The 22,799-nt window shown below is 39.7% G+C and overlaps 1 protein-coding gene across 1 annotated transcript in view; it reads left to right on the forward strand.

Annotated features, from left to right (window-relative positions):
• Positions 1-91: 91 nt before the first annotated feature.
• The window catches only part of tbc1d1 (TBC1 (tre-2/USP6, BUB2, cdc16) domain family, member 1), a 42,994-nt gene continuing 20,286 nt past the window's right edge, over positions 92-22,799 (forward strand). The window contains exons 1-9 of the mRNA XM_079649229.1: positions 92-228; positions 1,051-1,712; positions 16,003-16,590; positions 18,616-18,705; positions 18,799-18,903; positions 20,179-20,311; positions 20,766-20,857; positions 21,376-21,489; positions 22,075-22,280. Coding sequence (XP_079505355.1) covers positions 1,092-1,712; positions 16,003-16,590; positions 18,616-18,705; positions 18,799-18,903; positions 20,179-20,311; positions 20,766-20,857; positions 21,376-21,489; positions 22,075-22,280 — 1,949 coding nt within the window. The 5' untranslated portion in view covers positions 92-228; positions 1,051-1,091. The remainder of the gene's footprint in view (positions 229-1,050; positions 1,713-16,002; positions 16,591-18,615; positions 18,706-18,798; positions 18,904-20,178; positions 20,312-20,765; positions 20,858-21,375; positions 21,490-22,074; positions 22,281-22,799) is intronic.

Raw genomic sequence — 22,799 nt, forward strand, 5'->3', positions numbered from 1 at the left:
TCACGCTACGTGCGGACACATTGCCCCTGCATCCTGTGGAGAGCATGCATGCAGCACGCACTGGTCATGTCCCATCTGAGAACAGAGAGGAGGGAGGTCGGGTCTGCCCTGTCTCTATATTTAACTCAAACTACAGACTGCTGGTGCTCCGTGAAGCTCTCCCTCGCTCTTTATTTCTGTGTATGTTAGTAGACTCTGACATTCACCGGGCAAGACTTCAGTAAACAGGTAAGACTGAACCGGCATGAGAATATCAGCCAGAAGATGGTCTATCGATCAAAATCGGGAAAAACGTACATAAACCGTGGTAGATTTAGTGTGTGCGCAACCTCGTGCGTAAATAGCCTATAACTTGCCCCGTGCGTAAAATTACAATCACCAGTAAAAGAAGGCAAGTGGGGCTGCGCTCCTGAAATAAGACCTCATTCTAACTTCCGTTGTTCCTCTACTGCAGACCGACCTATATGGCAGCTGCACTGCCTCATTTAATTTAAATTAAGAAATGATTTATGTTGCAAGGTCAAATATGAGGTACGTATTGGACGTCTTCCTTTTCTTTCTCTATTAACTTCACGGGAACGTTTCATTTCATAGCTGGCTTATCTGTTTTTAAAGCATTTCCATCATGCCCTGCTATCAATGTTGACGTAGTTACTTACACGTTACACATTATCACAGTGTATGTATACTTATTCTTACGGTAATAGCTATAAAAGTGATTTTAATGTCGTTTACGTATGTTAATGGTGTGGGGCAGGAGAAATGAGCTACCCGTCTTTCTCTCAACACTTGCCAAGTATGATCCTTATAGTTTAGCTGTCCTGTGTTTGTCTGTGTGTCCTTGAGACTAACAAGTGTAGGTCAGTAGTCATGTGTTTTGGGTTCGTAAACAACACCAGGTGGTCCATGTTTAGTACCCTCCAAATGACCCTGTGATTACTATGGAGGACTCAGATGATTAACAGTGTCCAGATTCTACACAAATGGCAAAGTGGAACACAGTAAATGTTCTTCTTTAAAAATCTCTGTCCTCTGACTGAATGTTTGCAGCTAAAAGCGGAGGCAGACGGCTGCGTCCGGCCCCACCAGCCATGGAGGGGCTCTACTTTGAAGTGAAGCCCAGAAGAGATGAACCCTCTAGCCCTCTAAGCTCTGAAAACCCCCCTCCTAACCTGACCTCAAACCACCGCTCATGTCCATCACTTTCACATCGCAACCCTTCCACACTGTGTCCGCGCAAGCTCTCTTCTACAAGAAAAAGGATTTCACCACATGGGGAAAAGGTAGAGGAAGAAGGAGAGGAGGAGGAGGAAGATGAGGAGATACGATACAAACTGATTTTGATTGGTTCTCTGCCGGTCCACCATCTGACCACCATGGCCATGCTGCCCTGGGTGGTGGCTGAGATCAGCAAGTGTTGGCCTGCGGAGAGGAATGTGGGTGCTGGGTTGCGGTCTGGGCGACAGGTGGACCCTTCTACCCGTAATCAGACAGTTTTCCTGTGTGTGTCAGCATTGCGGGTGCGATGTGTGTCTGTTCTGGGAGAGGGAGTTGTCTGGGACCCTCTGACTCACACAGTGCTGTTTGAATGTCGTCCTCACCAAGTGACCAAGCTGATTCACAACAGCCAGGAGCCCAGCAGCTTTGGCTGCCTGGTTCGAGACGCACCAAACTACTCCTGCTATGTCTTCCAGTGCCAGGACAGCACCAAGGTGAGTGAGTGTGTATGAATGAAATGATATGAGATTAAACACTACTGTATCAGGCATTATACTACTTAAAGGACAGAAACAACTTTGTTTCTATAGGTAACTACACATCTGAGTTGACAAATATAACATGTGGGGTACCTCAAGGCTCCATCTTGGGGCCTCTTCTCTTTAACGTCTACATGCTACCACTGGCTCAGATAATGAAGAACAACAAAATAAGTTACCATAGCTTTGCATATGACACACACATTTACGTAACAATTTCACCAGGATACTATTCTCCAGTTAAAACACTGAGTAAGTGCATTGAACAAATCAATGACTGGATGTGTCAGAACTTTCTCCAATTAAACAAAGACAAAACTTAGGTAATGGTTTTTGGAGGCAGAACGTATAAAAGTTAGCGCTGAGCTTCAGCCTGCAATGTTCAAAACAACAGATAAAGCCAGAAATCTAGGTGTAGTCATGGACTCTGACCTGAGTTTCAACAGTCACATTAAAACAGTTACTAAATCAGCTTACTATCACCTAAAGAACATATCTAGGCTTAAAAGACTAATGTCACAGCAGGATTTTGAAAAACGTGTCCATGCTTTTATCTTCAGTAGACTGGACTACTGCAATGGTGTCTTCACAGGTCTCATTAAAAAATCTATTAGAAAGCTGCAGCTGATTCAGAACGCCGCTGCTCGAGTCCTCACTAACACTAAGAAAGTGGATCACATCACTCCTGTTCTGAAGTCCACACACTGGCTTCCTCTGTGTCAAATAATAGATTTCAAAATACTGCTGCTGGTTTATAAAGCTTTGAATGGTTTAGGCCCAAAATACATTTCTGACCTCCTGCTAAATTATGAACCATCCAGATCTCTCAGGTCTTCAGGGACGGGTCAGCTTTCTGTCCCCAGAGTCAGAACCAAATATGGTAAAGCAGCGTTTAGTTATTATGCTCCAAATATCTGGAACAAACTCCCAGAAACCTGCAGGTCTGCTGCAACTCTGACTACTTTTAAATCCAGGCTGAAGACTTTTATTTTTGTCGCTGCTTTTAATTGAACTATTCATATCTTAGACTGTACTGTAACTTTTATCCATGTATTTTTTCTTTTAATGTTTATTTTATTAACTTTTCTTTTTAATGGCTGATTTTAAATGCCATTTTCTAAATGGCTTTCATTTTTTGTAAAGCACTTTGAATTGCCTTGTGTTGAAAAGTGCTATATAAATAAACTTGCCTTGCCTTATATGCATGTGTATACAAAGTAAGAAACAATGGAAAAGTGTACTCTTCTTAAATATTATCCCAATTAGAAAACACAGCAATAAAAGTTAAGGTGCCCAAGCAAAAGCTGTAACGATGACATTGTGCCCTAGATTGAGTCAAAGCAATTTGTGTGTTGTAGAAAAGCCTTGGTATCTACATAAAGTAATAGAGCTCCCAAATCATCATGATTATTGCATGTCAAAGTGAACAGTCTCATAAAGCATAATGAAAGCAACATGCAGAGAGCTAATTAAACTTAACCTATTTGCATGTCAGTTTAGAATCTAGAGCAGACAGGAAACTAATAGAACCACATGAGAATCAGGATTCAGCCGGCAACACTCTCCTTACATTTTGACAAAAAGGTAGCCAGATCATTCAGTGTGATCACACTATTTATTACCACATCCCACTGAGAGAAACTGGATCTTGAATTGGCACCTTGTAAGTCTATGTTCACTGTGCTTTAACTTCAACCACATAAACACAAACACGTCCACATACAAAACACACATTCGCACACTCCTGACCTCTAAATCCTTTAACCTCTCCTCCACATGCTGGGCTTTGCCAACAGCCTCTGCACTGTGAAGCTGCAGCTGGTGCCTGAATCAAGCCAGAGACATTTGATAGCATCCTCATTGCATGCCATGCTTAACATACCAAAGAATTAAAAGAGTTAGCCACATTATAGAGATGGAGATACTAATTAAATCTTAGGAGTAAGAATTACAAATGTCAGCTCGAACTCGACCTACAACTCTTTTTGTGTTTGTTTTCCACAAGTCCCGGTTTACAGGCAAATACCTGCATAACCTTAACACACATGAACAGCCAGCATGTGCTCTGTGATGTACTGTAAATAGTGACATGTGTCTCTATATGTGCATATGTGTCACTACTCACTACATGTACTCTATTTGGTATCAATCCCCACATTCAGATTCATTTTTACTTTATCATACACACATAGGATGTTTTGTGTGTGTATTCTTGTGTGTAAGTTAAAATAGCTTGCTTTACATTAAGATGTCATGTTGCCAAGGCGACCACTTCCGTTGGCTCAGCAGTTGGTGTGTGTGTGTGTGTGTGTGTGTGTGTGTGTGTGTGTGTGTGTGTGTGTGTGTGTGTGTGTGTGTGTGTGTGTGTGTGTGTGTGTGTGTGTGTGTGTGTGTGTGTGTGTGTGTGTGTGTGTGTGTGTGTGTGTGTGTGTGTGTGTGTGTGTGTGTGTGTGTGTGTGTGTGTGTGTGTGTGTGTGTGTGTGTGTGTGTGTGTGTTTCTCTCTCCCCCCTGTCTCTTTTCAGCCCTTTGAAGAATGCAATGATGATGATGATGTCAGGCAGACCACCTGTTGCTCTAGCTCTGTCACATTGGGACACATCACACTCTGTCACTTTCAAGTGGGGGAAGTGATGGTAGATTTATTTGCATCGTGTTTATGGACTCACATTTGAAAATATTGCTGTAAAAGATGTGGGTGATGTTAATGATATTTAAAAATTAAAAAGACTGTCTGGACTGTAGTATAACAGACATATTATGATTTATTGTGATGAACATGTGTCCTTTTTATCTATCATAAATTAAAAAAAAAAAAATTGAAAGTTAAACCTACACCTTTTAGCAACCAATGAACCCAATGACTAGCATCCTTCTACCATGCAGTAAATCCAACAGCATACAATTGCCAAAAAACTGTTAAAATATGTGTCTAGAATAACACTTACCAGCCAAAAAACAGCAATAGTTATCTATTGAATGTCTGGTAAAATGTTACCATTCACAAGTCATTTGACTCTGCTGCTCCTGCAGTGGGAAATAAGTAACCACTGGGTGTCACTAATGAATTGTACAAAGTTCACAATGTTTTAGTCTGTTTATTACTATTCAGAAAGTGAACTGATGGTAATGAGATAATATATATCAGTATTACTAACTGAACCTATTTTATTAAGACTGTATTATCATCATGAGGATTGGGTATTCTGGTTTTTCAATTATAAAAGTAAATTGATTAAAATCACTCTTTAATAGCAAGTAGTGATAAACATAAATGCTAATAAGATATGGCCTAGTTAAAGTAGTTTATGTTAGTTAATATGGGAATGCAGTTGATGCCTGGGTGTAAAACTACAATGTCAAAGTAATTTTACACACATTTTAATTGTATTGTAACCAGTTCTGCACCAATGCTGTGAAACTTGAGATAAAACGTTGTCAAATGTAGACTTTGACATGACAACGGTTTGTAACTTCTAGAGACCATAAGGTTTACTTCTCATATTCCAGCTATCAGCAGCAGTGCCTCCCCAGGGCAATCATTCTTGGCTGATGATTAGGTCTGCTCTGCTTACACACCGGAAATACTGTTTATATTCAGTCATACCAACGAAGATAATAGACACAATCTAAGTCATGCAACACCAGAGGGAAAACCACCCAAAAGTCTACCGCCTAAAGTTTGACTGCCCCGGGACAGGAACTGTGTACACCCCATTGTCCAAACACATTGGCGGATCTAGCTGCGACAAGATAACCACACTTAAATGGGAAAAAAACTGAAGTTGGTTATTTGGCTTTCAAAACAAGAGCCAATCAAGTAGTGTGTCAATGATATCCCATGTGAAGTGATTTTCATTATCTTACTTTGAAAAACTTCAACCGGATGTGTTGTAATTTTATGTTGAAAACCTTGACATTTAACCGCAGGGAGCAAAATCCACTTTCCAATAAAATTTAAATTGAAGTGTCCCACACTGTCAAAAGGGCGAGCCTCGGAGAAGTAACCGCTCAGATCTCGCTTTTGTAAAGTTTATGGCGGATGGGATGAAAGCACGGCTCCAGCGACTCAAACTGTTTAACATCAAACAAGAACAGAAAGATGTAAGTTACGCTGAAAGCTGTGTGTGTCTGTGCGGGTGTGTTTAATTTCAGTGCCATGCTAAGTGGACAGTAAGCTAACTGGGTTTGTAGGCGAGCATTGGCATTAGCCACAACACATTAGCGACACTTGTTGTTAGCCCAGTTCAACAAGTTAGCACTCTGTTACATTAACTCGAGATAAATAACACGACTATAGCAGTACAGTCGTAACATGGCTTGTAACGTGGTCTTGACCTACTAGTTCTCATTATAAATTAATTCAATTATTATACTTTTTTATATAGCTTACTACAAAGACCTGTCAGACAGGTCCTGTCTTAATGTCAAATGTGCCTGTTTGTTTGACAGTTGGAATTACAAGTGACTTTAAACTGCTGCTTTCTTCCTCTTTAACTGTAAGTGATGTTTGGCTCCTGCAGTTGTTGGTCAAGTGCCTTAATGTTACCATAACTGGTCAAGAAATTATGAGTGGAAAATGGCATCATTGTATGGTTGCTGTTGGTGTGCTGGTTGTAAAAATAAGTATCAATAAGGTTTCCACAACTGACAGCAGTTTAATTCGAATATACTGTATGCATATAGAGTAGAGACGGTCTGTATTAACATTCGATAATGATGAAACCGTTGGTTTATAAAACTTCTTTTGGAGTTTGAGTATATTATTTCATTTGAATGGGGATTATACTAAAGCATACAAATCAGGTTTATGTGTTTTATCTGCTGCAAACCAGTGGGGGTCAAAGCAATATTGTTACATCTTTACTGCTTTTGGTTATATATTTGAAGTAAAGTCTATTAGAGCTACAAGATTATTTGATGAATGGCATACAGTCAGATAATGTGTTTATTTGATCGTTTCTATTCATGCAAGACCACAATTGTGAAGCAAATGTGGCATACAATTAACTTATTACAGTTTTTTAAAAACATGAATGAATTATGTAAATAAAACATAGTTCTCTTTTTGACTAGTAGGCATGGTCTTATTTGTATCAGAAAAAAACTGCTCAGTCCATAATCATCCTAGCTCAACATGTTGCTCAACATGATTTTTGAAAGGGTGAATAATCATATCTGTTATTGAATACGGCACTATTCCTCAACTGGATGTTGTTAAAGCTGCTGGTTCTGTTAATCAGTGGCTTACTGACTGTCAGACCCTCTTTAAAGTTGAGTACATGCAAATCCGGTCTGCTTAGCCATTGCAAACACAAACCAAATGTAGGTGCGAGTGAGTCATGGAGATATCACCTCCAGAGCCATTGTGCTTATGCCAGGACTTCACTCCTGGAAGAGGAGGCTAGTCCATCTGCACGCTGTGTTAATCTGAGCCCTCACTTCAGCAGTCTCTCTTTCATGGCTGCCTTCACACACATGCCACTTTAAAGCCTTGTGCGATAAAGTGAGATTCAATATTCCCATTTGACCTGAAGAATATTGGACCCTTTTTTGCAGTTGCTTTTTGTTTTTCTGATCAAGCGATTGTGATAAAGTTTGGGTTGTGATGGAAAGTTATATTGGCTTGATGTTGCTGACTCGAATGACTCGACTTAAAAAGACAACTTATAACTTCCTTAATTAAAACAACGGCCTTCTTTCTCATCCTGGAAAGTACCCTAGGTTTTGATGTGTTTTACAAAAAGGCACTTTCAAAAGTAATTGGGGTTAATTATTGGACCATATTGTCCAAAAGTGACTGTTGTGTGTGGATTCCCCTTTTCCCCTCCCTGCCATACCCTCTTCCTGTAATCCCTGGTCGCCCATGCTTTTACCTCCCTCATGTGACACAGTCTTTGCACTGTTGTAAAAACCATCATATAAACTGAAAGCACCTTTCTCTCTGTATTTTGGTAAAACGTATAGTCTGCTCTTGTTAGTCCACTATTTGTCTAGCAGTCTGTCTTCCACTTTGTTAATCCAAGTTTCTGCTTGCCTCACCTGTCATCCTGTCAGAGCTGGACCTCACAATCCTCTTAGATGAGAACATTGGTGTTATCTGTTCGCCTATCTGACCTCATTTATTCTTATCCAAGATATCCTTTTCCTTACTCAGCACAGCATTTTGACAACAAGTCCACCTATTGTGTGCTGTGATTACATTATAATGAGCTAATAATCTCTGCATATATTGTCTTTGTGCTGTGAAGTGTCTCCTTAGTCCCCTTTTAAGTCATATTAATGTGTCGGTATTATCATCTGCTCTATGAATATCCCCTACCTCAAAATATTGTGCCCCTTTTTCTCTATTGTCTGCCTTACTTTGTGTGGTTTCCTATATGTGGTATGGCTTCTGTACTTTGAACTTCTTTGAGGCCTGGCTTTGCTCCACTAGGCACAAGACTCAGGCACATGACCATGGGAAGTGCAGAAGTGGGACTCTTTGCAGGCTTATCCTTGTTGTTTTTGAAGTTGGCTGGAGTATCACTACTTTATTCCATGTTTCTAAATTGTTCGGTTAAAACAAGATACTACGTTTTCTTTTCAACATCAGAAGTTTACCGTTCTATCAATTAGTCATGTTTGGGTAGAAAATGGGGGTGCGATGTTGTTTTTGTTCTTTGCTTCGTTGGCCAAACTTCTTGTCAACTCAGCCTACAGCTGTTTAATAAATGTGGGAGACATTGCTGTAGTGTAGACACTAGGGCCTTTGTAAGAGGAACATTATATTTCAAAAAGTCTAGAAAGAGAGGAGCTGAATGTAGCCAAAGAGTGGAGATGTTGTACTGCAGTAGACACATTTGTGAAATGTTTCTTTATAATGATACTTCTTTTTCCCCCCATCAGCCTTGCTAACTGACTAACCTTCACATGATATCCTCCTCTTTCACACTTTTACTCATACTTTAGTTTATTTAGTTTATTCCACTGAATTGCAGCTTCTCTTTTACCAGTGGCACTTGTGTAACTTCCCTCTTTTCGAGGTTAGTACAACAGTAGTTCTGTTTAATTCTGGCTCAGTGGGAAACAACATGCTTTTTCAATGTAGTTCCCCTGAGAGAGGCCAAGGTTGTGGGTCACAGCCTGAGGCTGTGCCCAACTGCCTTCCTGTCTGAGATCATGTAAATGTTACACTGAACAAGATACTGTGTGTCTATAGCTGACGCTGCCCTTTGAGGAGCGACCCTCTGCATTCCCCTCTAATCCTTCAATCCACATCTCCAGATCAGCCCTGTCAGCAGTCTGAAGAGGAAAAATATTGGAATATGAAACCTAAGTATTGATGAAAAGAAACGTGTTGTTTGCATTCATCCAGTTGGAGAAATCACCAGCACTATGAATGAATATAGACGGTTTTTCTTAAAAACTCTCTATTTGTTTTCTTTCCTGCTTGATCACAAAAACGTAATAACATTGTCGATTTAAGGCTCCGACAAATACAATTATAATCTTTGGTGTAACACGCAGATTTGTTTATATATCACTTTAACGGATGTCAAATTGTTTTTGCAAATATGCTTTGTTTTACTTTACAGATGACTTAAATAATCCATTATCAAAATTGTTGCTGATTAATATAATATTTATTTACCTATCAATCAATTCACCAATTGTTTCAGCTCTACTCTTCTTCCAGCGTAACCTTTCTCAGAAGACGAACCATACCAAATTAAAAGATTTTAAATAATTGAAACCTATTTATACAGACAGGGTTTTACAGAAAAGGCTCTCGGAAGAGAGGGACCAAATGAGAAAACAGTAGAGATTATAACACCATCATGCTGGGACGTTAGGAGCCGTTATCAGCCAAACAGAGCAGAGGGAGTGACACTTTGGTAGGTGGGCTGAAATGAGAAAAGGCTCCAGCAGCACAATAAAGTAAACACCTCTTCCTCCTCTGCGTGGCTGTTCTGTGTCTTTAATGACGGAGGGAGGGAGTGAGAGGAGAGCACATGCAGGACAGGGCTAAATGTATCTGTTGGTTCAAGTGTTTCAAAGTAACAGTGAACGCGAAAGGAAGAGGAAGGGGTACATGGAGGGGGGAAGGCAAAACAGAGAGGGGTCTGCTGTTAGGGGACAGATAGCAGACCTCACTCTAAAGCCAGGATGGTAGGCTGTTTTCACATCAGACATTTTGACTTATCATTGTAGGAAAAGCACTCCTAATACTAATAACACTAACATTGGCTCAGTTTTATTTCACTTAGTCCAAGTGAGAGTGGCAGTGACTCAGCATGCACTATGTTTTAGTTGCCTTTATTTTTATAAAAATGAAAGGTTGAAGAGAGGAAAATGTTTTTCAAATGTTTTACATGTAAAGGTGTGGTAGAAACTAACTACAGGCTTATTTAAACAAATAAATAAAATAGACCAAATGTTTACCTATAAGTATAATAAAACACATTTTTCTTAAAACAAGATATCATTCAAAATGCACATCCTCTACGTTCCTCACATAATTGATAAACAAATATGGTAGGGAAAAATTGCAGATTTAGGCCCCAATGCTTGAGAAAAGGTTTTTGCACTCCATGTATTCCAATGGAAATATCACAGAGGTCCACCAAATGTTGAGTTACACCCTGCGCTTTTTTTGTTGCATAGAAGGAAATATGAACATTGAAGTTAAAGTAAATACGGTGCAAATCATCTGTGAAAAGAAAACATGTAAGCAAGGATTGAAAATGGGTCAAGGAACAAAACTGCATTCCTGCCTAGTTTTTCATTGTAGATGCAGGTCACAGCTGATTTCTCTCTTTCCCTCGCCCTCTAACAATGCCTTTATTGTCCTTAGGGTGCCTTGTGTTTTTCTGTCTGAACCGGGCCTTAGATAGCCAAAATATTGACCTTTTTATAGTTCTACTTCACTGGCTTCAAAAGTGTCAAAAACAATAACACACCTGTGTTTCTCCTGCTCTGTGAAAAAGGTTTATTGATTCGTTGGGATTTGCCACCCCACAAAATAAGCATAATTGTGTCCAACCTCAGCCTGAGCATTGGTCCAAATAGTTAACTGAGAACACCTGTGTGAGTTATTATCCAATACATTACTGCAGTATGTCAATGTTGGAGCTGCTTGTGATGGAGTTCATTTCTGCTAGGTCATATCAAGTGGTTAAATCCCCAGGAATGACTTTCATGATCAGTTCAGCTGAATGTAATGGAGTAAAAGTATCATATTCTCCTCAAAATTGTAATAGTAATTCAAAATTGTACGCAAATTCAATACTTGAGTTAATGCACTTACTCAAGTCTTACCAATATACTGCTGTTTGGATATTTCTTGAAAAAGAGTGCCCGTTCTTGACACTAGAGCCATTTCTCTGACGCAGTTATTCACAGCAGTTGTGATAGAACAAAATGAGGCTAGGATTGTTTTGATAAAAAAAACAGGAGTGAGCACATCTCATGCCGAGACAAGACCCAACAGGACTGTGAGTGTCAGTCTGTGAGACGGCAGTTTTAGGAGCTGCTCAGGCATCGCTGGTTCATGACATCACTGATGTGACTCAACCACTGCTTCTGCCTCGCTCCTCTACTTCCTCCTTGTTCTTCCTTTGTCTGCTTCACTGCCAGTGAGGTGAAACAAACCAGGCTCACAACAGGAGAGGCAGACAAAGGTTATATTCTATTATGCCGTAACACCCTTTTTGATATATTTCTGTAGCTTGATATATTTAGTCCGTTGTTTATTTTTGAGTTAAATCAATAAAAGGAAGTACAACTAAAAACAACAAGATTACCCAGAACTGTTTAGGTTGTTGTTTTTTCCATTGTCCTGACATTTCTGCATTATTTAGCATAATGAACTCAATATGCACACAATCGCAAAACAACATGAGTTCAAACTTCCCACTACAACTTCCCCTGAGCTATATTTGTTATAAGTTTAAAAAAAAACAACGTATTAGCCTTGATATTATGTTCAGCTTGCTTTTTTTTGTTTGTTGCAGGAATAATGATAGTCACTCAGATTATTTCTTAAAGACGAAAGTCTGCATGTAATCAGTTAGGATGAGAGCAGAGTATTCTCTGTAAAATCGCCTTAAGATCATTTCAATGCTGCAAATGATCAGCAAAATGGTACAAGTCAGCAGCACAGAGTGTTCCTGCTGTATTCAGATCAACATGATGAAAGGAACGAAACACAGTATACAGTAGCCCTTCCACATGACAATCATCTTAAGGTTATGTAGCACACAGACCAGATAACACACGTTTGCTGGTTTTTGTTGCTGATATTTTATTTTGGTTGACAATGATCAGCGACAGCTTTATAAGAAATGTTTCAGGTATCACTTTTTTTTAGCCACTTTTACCTATTTTTATCAGTAATAATATCCATTGCCCACACCCAACTGTTCTGTTGATGCACTCTTGGAACTTTGGCGGATTCAGATTTAGCATGTTACTGTATTTCTTTTAAACTGACTCAATAGTTCAACTTAAATCACAGTGGGATGCATCTGAATGAAAAGTGTTTTTATCAAACCAATATTGAAACAGCTTGGAATGGCTCACACGTGTCCTCAAAACTGCCACAGCTTTTAAGTGCTTAACAAATAAAGACTTTTATTTGATATCTCTGTGAGACGATGGCTGTTTGGAACACACAAAGTATATTCAGATAAAGGAGAATTGGTTTATTGCCTCAAAAGGCTATGCATGTCACCATTTAGACATGCATTTGAGTTTGTTTTAACTGACTGGATCTAAGAAGCAGAATGACCACCTTTCAAGTCTACAGTCTTGATACTAAAATGTTATTGTATGTATGTATGTATTTATATATTTTGTTGAAGTACTGACCTGGTTGCCCCTAGCCTGTTTATCTAACCTTAGCTAGCCTCTTTTTTTATTTTTCTTAAACATTCTTCTTATACTTGTCCATTACTTGTCTATTTTTACAACTGGCAAAAGCAATGTGTCAGGCTGCTTTAATGCTCATGGAAATCCTCTGTGTTAGTCACGGAAACAGTGGTTACAGAAAGAGGGTTTTTGTGTGTGAGAGCCCCAAGTTTTCATTTATTTGTTCAAGGCTGTCCTTATTCAACCCCTCAATGTCCGCTTATTTGCAGACCAGCTGGGGTTAATGAGTAGAAACATATCTGCATCCCAACATTTGCAAATGCAAAATATTTGAATTACCAGGACAAGAAGTACTGTTACATTAGATTTAGCAAATTTATAAAGAAGCACTTCTTACTGCAAAGCAAAATAATATGTATTCTAGCGAGTGAATGTTCCTGCTCTTACAGAATCATTATGTTGTATGTGCTAGATACAACAAATAACAAATATTTGAATGTGCAGGACAAGAAGTACTGCTAAGTTAAAAAGGTACAAAAAACACTTCTACAAACTAAATAAATTATATATTGTAGCAAGTAAATGTTCCTTCTATTACAGAGCAATTGCTTTGTTACTGTTGGATACAGAAATAATAATCTGAACATTTATATCCAGGAAGTCGGATAAAAGCAACAAAGCCTTTTCTGCTGCTCTGCTCTGTTTCCAATTCTGCCTGTTTTTGTTTTTTTTACCGAACCGGCTTGTATCTATGAAGTATGAACATTTGTGTTTAGATAGATTGTTAAAACACAATTCACAGCCAAGTCATATAAATCACTATAACACATAATCTCTCTCTGTACTACAGTTTCCTGGACAAAGTGTCTGGGTAGCAGTGAGTGTATATAATTGCTCGTCATGCTCACATCCTGACTAGTGTATCCTTTTGGGACATCAGCCAGAGAGAGAGACACAGGGTTCGGAGGGACAGAGAGGCAGCGCTGTGCTTCTCTCTGCTGCGATGCAACTGCAATTGTTTGAGAGTTGATATTCAAATACATGTTCAGCTGCCGACTGAACATAACATGAAACTATCTACTACCGTGCTGCTTGTTCCTCACAAGCATCCCTAGATAAAAGGCTAACTAAACCCCTGATGATGAACTAAGCCCCCCAAAAAGTGTTCTGGTTTCCCCCAACATTGAAACATTCAAATGTAGTTCATGCAAGATTGAACAATTAGTGTGTCATGCTTTTTTGTCTAAGTGTTAAGTTAAATATCTGTTCCACAAGGACTTGCAACCCTTCAGAAACCGTTTGTATTTAATTCATTTCTCAAGGTAACAACGTTTTTATCATATTTCTGCTTTCCTTTCTTTTATTTGCTTTTTTAGTCTCTGTTACAGTTGGTCTGTGTGTGAGTGTCTGGATTGTTGTCTTTGTGTAAATGCCAAGATGAGGAGTAGGTGATGGAAATGGTCATGGTTCATGAATCTTCTGAGCAGGCCAGGAATAGATGGATCCAGTTTTCCAAAAGTCTGTTTCTCCCACTTAAACACAAATAGAGGCGCTGAGAATATTTAGCTTTTAAGCAGAACATCTAGAATATACACAATAAAAAACACATTGAGATGGAGATACTTGTAAAATTCAGTTGTAAGTAAATAGTTTTATAGAAAGAGAAAAAAAGTGTATCGGAGAGTGAAGAGGAAAGAAGGAGTCAGGAAGAAAGAAGGAATTCAAATAAAGTGAAAGTGAGTACAAAGCCTGCTTTTAGACTAAAGGTCAATATTAAGGCTTCTTTTCAACACAGGACGTCACAAGGGCTTCACTATGTCAGGGAACCATAAGACATTACAGCATATTATGGCAGCTTAGATCATAGTGAGGTGTGGCATCTACTTTGATAAAAGCTAAAAGCGTGTGTCTTTACTGTATATTCAGTGTTTACATACTATTGCCACTGGGCAGCCATCAGTGCTGAAGAGACGTTATACTGGCAATGGCAAATGGCACTTTGAACTGTCCATCAGTAGATATTGTGTTTTCAATTAGCTTGCAGAAACTTCAGCTTGAAGATATACAGCGTGTACGTTTAGGCAGTTGGGGGTTTATTTGATATAAACATCACAGTAGAATTAGAGATGTAGTATACATTAATGCAAGAAGACCAGATGTTTGTCGTGAAACTCAAATTTGCTACACCTGTTGTAAGAAGGACGTAAACCTAACTTTTGAAAGAAATACTTCAACAAATGCATACACAAAAAAACAACCACAAACACTTAACTGGGTCAAAATGTGTGCATTGGTATTGTTTTTGTTATATTAAGAAGAATGTTGCTTTTTCTACAAGTTGCACAAATGACAAAAAATGTTTGGAATTATTGATAAAGCCACTTTCAATATTTTTAAACAGTTTCAAATGTAAAGAGTCAAATAGAAGACACACATAAGCCTCGTTCACACCGGAGTACTTTTCCCACTTTAGTTCCGATATAGTTCCGAAATGTCGCGTTCACACCAAAAAGAGCCGGAACTAAAATTAGTTCATGAGAACCTTTTTACCCCCTTTTCCGTCCCTGCTAGAGAGCAGGGACTCTCATGCGGCTCTCTTGTGAGAAAAGAGCTATATTTTTGATTGGCCGGGCGGATTGCAAACCACGCCCCGTAAAACTCAAAAAAAGTGTTGTGAAGCCACCATTTTATTAGCATTATTAGCACTAGCATTAGCCCAGCGCAGAAACGCAGAGAGACTAACTTATGGCAACACAAAATAAAACATGGGAGCGGTGGAGATGAGGAGGTGTCGGCGTTCTGGCGATTTACTCGGAAGGCTTCAGTAGAAGCTGCTGGGAGTCCCAGCAGCTTCTACTGAAGCCAGTCCCCAACTCCGGGGACTTCCGGCCGGGGATTTTGGGCGACAGTATACGCCGTGAAGTTGTTTGCGGCCTGCCAGTAAACCCGAAGAAGAAGAAGTGACGTCTGCGGCTTCATTTGCCTAATCCACCCCCAGGGACTTATTCCGGTGTGAACGCGATCTGTACTTAGTTCATCAGAACTAAAGAGTTCTGATGAACTAAGTTCTCATGAACCTTTGTGGGAAAAGTACTGCGGTGTGAATGCGCCTATTGGTTATACACATACAAATTGCAACAGAACAGTCTGTCATGTTGCTGTTAAATGCACAGAGCCTAGCTGTATGGACGCGTTTGGAGACATTGTCTTAGTTCAGGAATGAAGACGGATCGGGACCCGCATCACGTGTAGTTTCACCTTTACTGAAGCTTCATTGTTGTGCTCTACAGCAGACTTCCGGTAGAGTGTATGCTCAATGGATATGATGAAATTCAACTGTCATGTGATTAAGTGTTTTATTACTGTAATTACAAGTTCTGCCTGCTCTCCTTGCAGGTTCCTGAGATCATCAGTACGCTGAGGCAGGCTGGCAAGAGCTCGGCCCGCGGCGATGACATCGCTCCCATCTCCAACAAATCTTCCTCTGGAGGCAGCGATTCCTCTGAAACTAGTTTTTCTTCGGTCTCCACAACGACGACCTCCGTGGCAACCTCTGCTGCTTTGTCTCCGGCAGCCTTCTCCAAGAAGTTTGAGGTGCTATTTTGCGGCCGTGTTAGTGTTGCTCACAAGAAAGCCCCCCCCGCCCTGATAGATGAGTGCATCGAGAAGTTCAGCCAGTTGCAAGGCTCAGGGAGGGAGGATAAAGGAGGAAACAGTGGGGCATTGGGTGGGCTGAGGAAGGCACTATCCTTTCAGTCCAATGGACTTGGGAGTAGCAATGTTGATAATGGCGCTGCAGGGAGCCCCACCGCAGGGAAGCGTCCTGTCCTGTTCACAAGAGACCCCAGCTTCCCCTGCCTGCAGGCCCTGGATGAGAACGGACTCTCACCTGAGATCTCTCACACCAACACCTCTGACACACAGACACACTCTGCTGGAGTACAGTGTCTCAGCCTGCAGGAGAACAGGACCATGCTGTTTACGGTAATATTCATGAATGGACACGTGCACACAGACAGACAGACAGACAGACAGACAGACAGACAGACAGACAGACACACTCTCTTAATATGTCCCCAAATATGGTTGTGTGCTTGTCACTAAAGCCAAAAACATTGTATATTACAGAAGACAATGTCTTGTTTTCCCACACATGTTTCGATAGTCTGCAGCCGTTTCTCAATCGCGAGGATGCTGGCTTGGTAGTCGCGTACTTCCAAGTCACTTCTTTCAGAAACGAAGCAAGTATGCTTCCAAGCCACGGCTTCGGAAAACGAAGAAGAATGGAACAGGCTAACAAGTGTGCCACTCTCTCTAACGTTTTCAACATAAACTGTACCGAAAATAAATACCTCACGATGTCTATCTAATTATGAACTTGTTTTACTTTCACGGAACACATTTTTGGTGATAACAAATGTAACAAGGTAACATATTTACCAACACATGTTCTACACCACTACATACTTACATTTAAATGTGTGCTGCGTCGGTTCAGCCATTCTCCGCAAGGGTTTTTGAAATTGGTCCGTGCGCAAAACGTTCTGGGGATTTTAAGGACGCGAAGTCTACCCATGTGCAGCCTCGAAATTTCCCCCAAACCAAGGATGCGGCCTCGTGGAATTCCAAGTATGCTGGAGATTGGAACATTACTTCGGCGGCACTCGATGACGTAGCATCCTTGAAATATTGGCTTGGAAGCCAGTTTCCTCGAGATTGAAAAACGGCCTGCGACTTATTCACTCAACATTATTGCTAAGGACCTTAATTTTTGATGCAGAAGGATTACTGTAAAGATTGACCTACAAAAAATGATGTATATAATCATGAAAAATAAAATGACTAATTCCTGCACATTGTCACCAGTGGGTAAGATAACAAATATTTCGTTCTGTGTGTGACTAACAGAAGAAAAAAACATAATTGGATGGTGCTGCAGTAATTTAGCATAGCTTTGGATGGTTTCAGGATGAACAGAGGATACATACATTACTATAAGGTTGGCTTACATAGATTTTTCTAAGAAAAAAACAGCTCCCACACAATTCTTTTTTATAGTGCTGTGAAGTGCACTTTTAGAATAAATAAAAAAGTCCTCATACTCAGTTGTTCATAAAGCAGAGAGGGTGAGAGCGAGCTAAATGAATCCCCTAGTGACTCAGCTAGAGCAAATGCTGACTAATGCTCAAAACGATCTCAGTCATGCTCCTCTACTTAACGGGTTGTGACCTGCTGCCAACCCTTTTTCCTGTTTGTCCTCCAGACAGGAAATGTTGACCAGTGGCACAGGAACAACCAGGGCCTGTAGCTGTCCCCTCAGCAGATACACACATGTTATTGACACTGATGATGATACATCCCACTGCTGAAAGGGGAGAGTGAACAGAATAACCTCATCCTGGTGACATCATCACCTACATTTAAGAGACATAGATGAAATCTTCCATCTCCTCATCATTTTGTGATTCATATTGGGATCAGAATAACAATGAAGGGCCACATGTTCACAGAAAGAATAGCCGTGTTCGTGGAATGTGAGGACATGGGATTTAACGAACATGAACTCACTTGTGTATTACAAACATATGAGTCCTAGGTTTAGGAGTGATAGTGACTCATATCCTAATGATGGCATACGTGGGAAAATCCCCAAAAGCGGAACCGTTCTAAAATAGTTTTTTACGTTTTTCGATTAAAAAAAAAAGAAATGAAACTGCCTCATTTGACAAATCCGGTTACTAAGAAAAGATCTAAAGGTATTATTTGTCGGCTCCCCTTTATATAAAACCTTATTAAAAAGGCAAATGTCGTAAAAGTTTGAAAATTGGATAGGTTTCGTATCTATTTAAACCTGTGTAGCTCATTATTGCTGTCAAAAACCACACACACACACACACACACACACACACACACACACACACACACACACACACACACACACAAGCACACTCTCTAGACTGCAGACACTTCCATTTAAGACAATAACTATATTGTGTTTCTTTGTTTCAGGTGGGCAGGTCTCAGATCTTCTTGGTTAGTCCGGACACCAAGAAAGTTGCCATAGAGAAGAGTTTCAAAGAGATCTCCTTCTGCTCACAGGTGTGAATCACTGCATTTTACAACATTACTATTTGTATTATTTGTCATTATGTTTTTAAACCTATCCTGAATCCGCTGATCTTTACTTTCCAGGGTATTCGTCACGTGGATCACTTTGGCTTCATTTGCAGGGAGACAGTGGAAGGAGGGAGCTGCCACTTTGTGTGCTACATCTTCCAGTGCACCGACGAAACACTGGTGAGAGACAGATAATGTAGCGAGAGCATTGTAGAACTAGAAAATAATTAGATATAGTGTATAACATGACAATTCACGAGTATTTGCCCTTTTTTTATAAATTTTCTGCAGAAAAATTGTGGGGTAATTCCACTTGTTTCTCACAATTCTCACAATTCCAATTGTTCATATTAATTCATCCCACTCATTTTAATTTAACATCACCTACAGTAAGTCACCTCTGAATTTGGGCATGAAGCTGCATTAAAGGTGGGGTAGGTAATTTTGGAGAAACCAGCTCGAGTGCGCTAGAATTTGAAAATACACAGCCGGAACAAATCTGCCACTTCCTTACAGAGCCCCTCCTCCAACACACACGAACGCGCACATGACCAATGAGGCCACGAGATAAGTTTGTGCACAGATGGAAGGCTGAAAGGCAGGTAGGCCATCCAGTTACTTTAGCCGGGCCAGCTAAAATGATTGGTCGTGCTTTTACAGTACTTCGGCTTCCACAGATGACATGTTTGTATGTTTTTTTTGTCAAAGCACTTCAGATATTCATTGCTATCGGGATGTTAAGAGCATTCCATGGAATATAACAAAAAGTGTATCTCGAGCCGGTTTCTCAAACTTACCTACCCCACCTTTTAAGCTGATATTTTTAACCAAAAATTGTTTAATGTCAATCAACATCAAATGCTGCTTTAACTCTTCAGTGCCTCTGTGCTCCACTGAGTCATGGTCTGCCAAATGGACTAATACATTGGTTTGATAAAAGGCCTTTGTCATTAGACAGATGCAGTCTATTGTATAAAAGTCAGCTAATGCTGCATTGTGATTAGCTTATACTAGATAGATACCTATTCTTATTCTAAACAGTGAGTCACTGGGTCAGTAAATAACTGCTGCCAGAGTAAACTGAACGACCTGTGGGAACATTTTAATGTCCGGTTTACTTCTGTTACTTCCACCAGGTTTATACTGCATCAGATGTTTCTGCACAGACGTAGATTTCCCCCATATATTGAAACGTACATAACATTTCAGTAGGACAGGGCTGTTTTAGGCACAGAATGGAAATAAATATATTAAATATAAAAACGTAAAATAAATCCTCTAGTCCTAATAATAGGGTGAATGTGTTAAAATATTTTTTTCCTAGAGGAATACAATTCTCAAAAGCAGCCTGTGTGTACAAATACTGGGAGAAGCAACTGATAAAGGCATTGAATGGCTTTCTTTTGAAGGTGGATAAATAAAAAGCATAAAGAAGAGTGTGTTTTGCTCTTGTAGGTGGACGAGATCATGCTGACTTTGAAGCAGGCGTTCTCTGTGGCAGCCCTGCAGCAGAATGCAAAGACCCAGAGTCAGCAGTGCGACAGCTGTCCCATGCAGCAGCTCCACCGACTGTGTGAGAGGATAGAAGGTAGAAAACTGAAGCATTTTGAACTCATCGTTGGTGGGAGTAATGTTGATAGGTCAAGTTTATACATTTGTATACACCTTTTAATATGCCTGTAGTAAAATAAAAGAGACTTGAAAGTTGACATCTAAATTTGATGAATGTTTCAACATTTTTAAAATGAATGAAAAGTGAATGTGCTATGTCTGTATGCACAAACTTATAATAAGGCCTTCAATTCTTAATGTGTACAAATGTATGTATATATCTATATAGAGTAGTACAGCATCGCATTGGGTGTAAGGTCATATATTACTCACCAATAAACTAAAAGGTATACAATATGAGAAGGCCACACCACTGACCCGTAGTACCCTACATACTTTTATAAATACGCACTTACTAGGTAGAACAAATCCGACATTAAGCTATTCTTGTCGGCAGTGGGTTTTTATTTTGTCTTTACAATATTTTTCAGGTCTTTCCCCTTCTAAAACCAAGCTGGAGCTTCAGAGACACCTCGCCACTCTGGACAATGAGGAGCAAGCATCAGTCTTTGAAAACACCATGGTAACGTCTGCTCTGTGTCAAAAAACAAACAAACAAACAAACCAGTCAGTCTACAATTTCCAACAGAAGTAAATCACTGCTGAATCACATGTCTGTCATGTGGAATATATAATGGCGCACTGATTCATCTTTACATGTAACTTATTTTCGCCACCTCATCCCTCTATATGTCTGGTCTGTTTTGCTCTTCATGGCTTTGTCAACACATCAATCTCTATCCCACGATAAAGTAGGGATGTGTTGTGGTCAGATCACATTAATATTACTGTTGGAAATGGATCCTTGAGCCGAATTATCTTTTTTATCCATCATTGTTTCAAGGGATTGTTGTACAGTTAAAGATAAGTCTTGGGAGGTGAATGCACTCAAATATTCCTGTATTGCTCTGCTGACACCTGCTGGTGATGTAGCTGAACTGCAACACTCAAACAGTGCTAAACTATCAATAGATCAGCTCAGAAAATCACTGCGTTTCTTTTGGGGTTGATGTCATTTAAAAATGATTGTCTGTGTTTCAGAGGGCTCGTCCTAAAAGTGATCAGGAAGAGAACGAGTTGGTGATGGCCTCTTTGAGGAATCTTTATGAGGAGAAGCAGAAGAGCCATCAGCACCTCCTGCCTGGAGACAGACGGGTAACTTTAATTACATTTATTTTCACACACAAACATTACTGTACCTCTTTCTTTCTCTTTTTCTTTTATTTCCTTTATTCCAGTTATGTTCTACATTTCCTCTAAAGCAGGGGTGTCAAACTCAATTTCATCGCGTGCTACATTAGCATTATGGTTGCAACTTTAAGACTATATATAATATATATAAAATAATGTATTATATTACACATATTGCCTCTGCATTGGATTATTATCAGATAGGGTAATAAGTTCATAATTAACTACGTCTGAAAGTAGAAGTCTAGGTGAAGTCTCTTCAGTGCGCATGTCACAAAATGAGATGCACTGTGGGACATGTAGTTTATGGACAACGTACTTCTGTAAAGCGGCATGTAACCGTATAATAAACGTATTATATTCTTTACAAGCTCTTGCGGGCCATATCAAATGAAGTCGCGGGCCTTGAGTTTGACGACCCTGCTCTAAAGGGTCATCAGTCCTATGACTGAGTAGTTCAACAAGAAAAGATAACTATACTTGAGAGGACTCTTTCTCTCTCTCTCTCTCACTTACCAACTTCCTAAGTATCTTGCTCTCTGTGTGCAGGTCAGTGAGGAGGCAGCTCCCGCCCCAGTGGAGGCACAGCAGAGCAGCAGTCGGCAGAGGCTTGAACAGTTCAAGAGCCGAGCCAAGCGCTCTCTCACCGAGTCTCTGGAGGGAATCTGGAAGGTATCAATGCTCTTTCTGCCTTGGTTTTTATTCAATAATGCTCAACTATTCTCTTTTTTCTATCATGTTTGCTTCTTTGTGATGTTAGCTCAATTTTATAATTCCTAATCTTCACATTTTTGATAGATAGATAGATAGATAGATAGATATACTTTTATTGATTCCAATTTGGGAAATTATTTTTCTTACAGAAGCAGTGTGTTCAACATTAAAATACAAATACTTAAAAAGTGAAATAGAGAATCAACAATTACAAATTAAATGAAAATTAGAAATAGTATATAAAATATAAACAATATAAAATATGGTGGATTATAAAAAAAATTCTTTAAAAAATTCAAAAATACTACAGGAGCATTGATGTACTGTATATACACATAGGATAGTATATCATACAGAAAATTACAAATTGTTCATGCTTATCAGAGGGAGAAACCCAAACTATGTAGCAGTGAGTTAATTTGGAACACAGAAATGGGGAATAACTTGATAAATGTCCTTGAAGTCTTGCCATTTGTTATCATCTTTGGTTACATTTAACGGTGTGTGTGTGTGTGTGTGTGTGTGTGTGTGTGTGTGTGTGTGTGTGTGTGTGTGTGTGT

Source organism: Notothenia rossii (assembly GCF_949606895.1).
Source record: "Notothenia rossii genome assembly, chromosome: 1".
Taxonomy (NCBI): domain Eukaryota; kingdom Metazoa; phylum Chordata; class Actinopteri; order Perciformes; family Nototheniidae; genus Notothenia; species Notothenia rossii.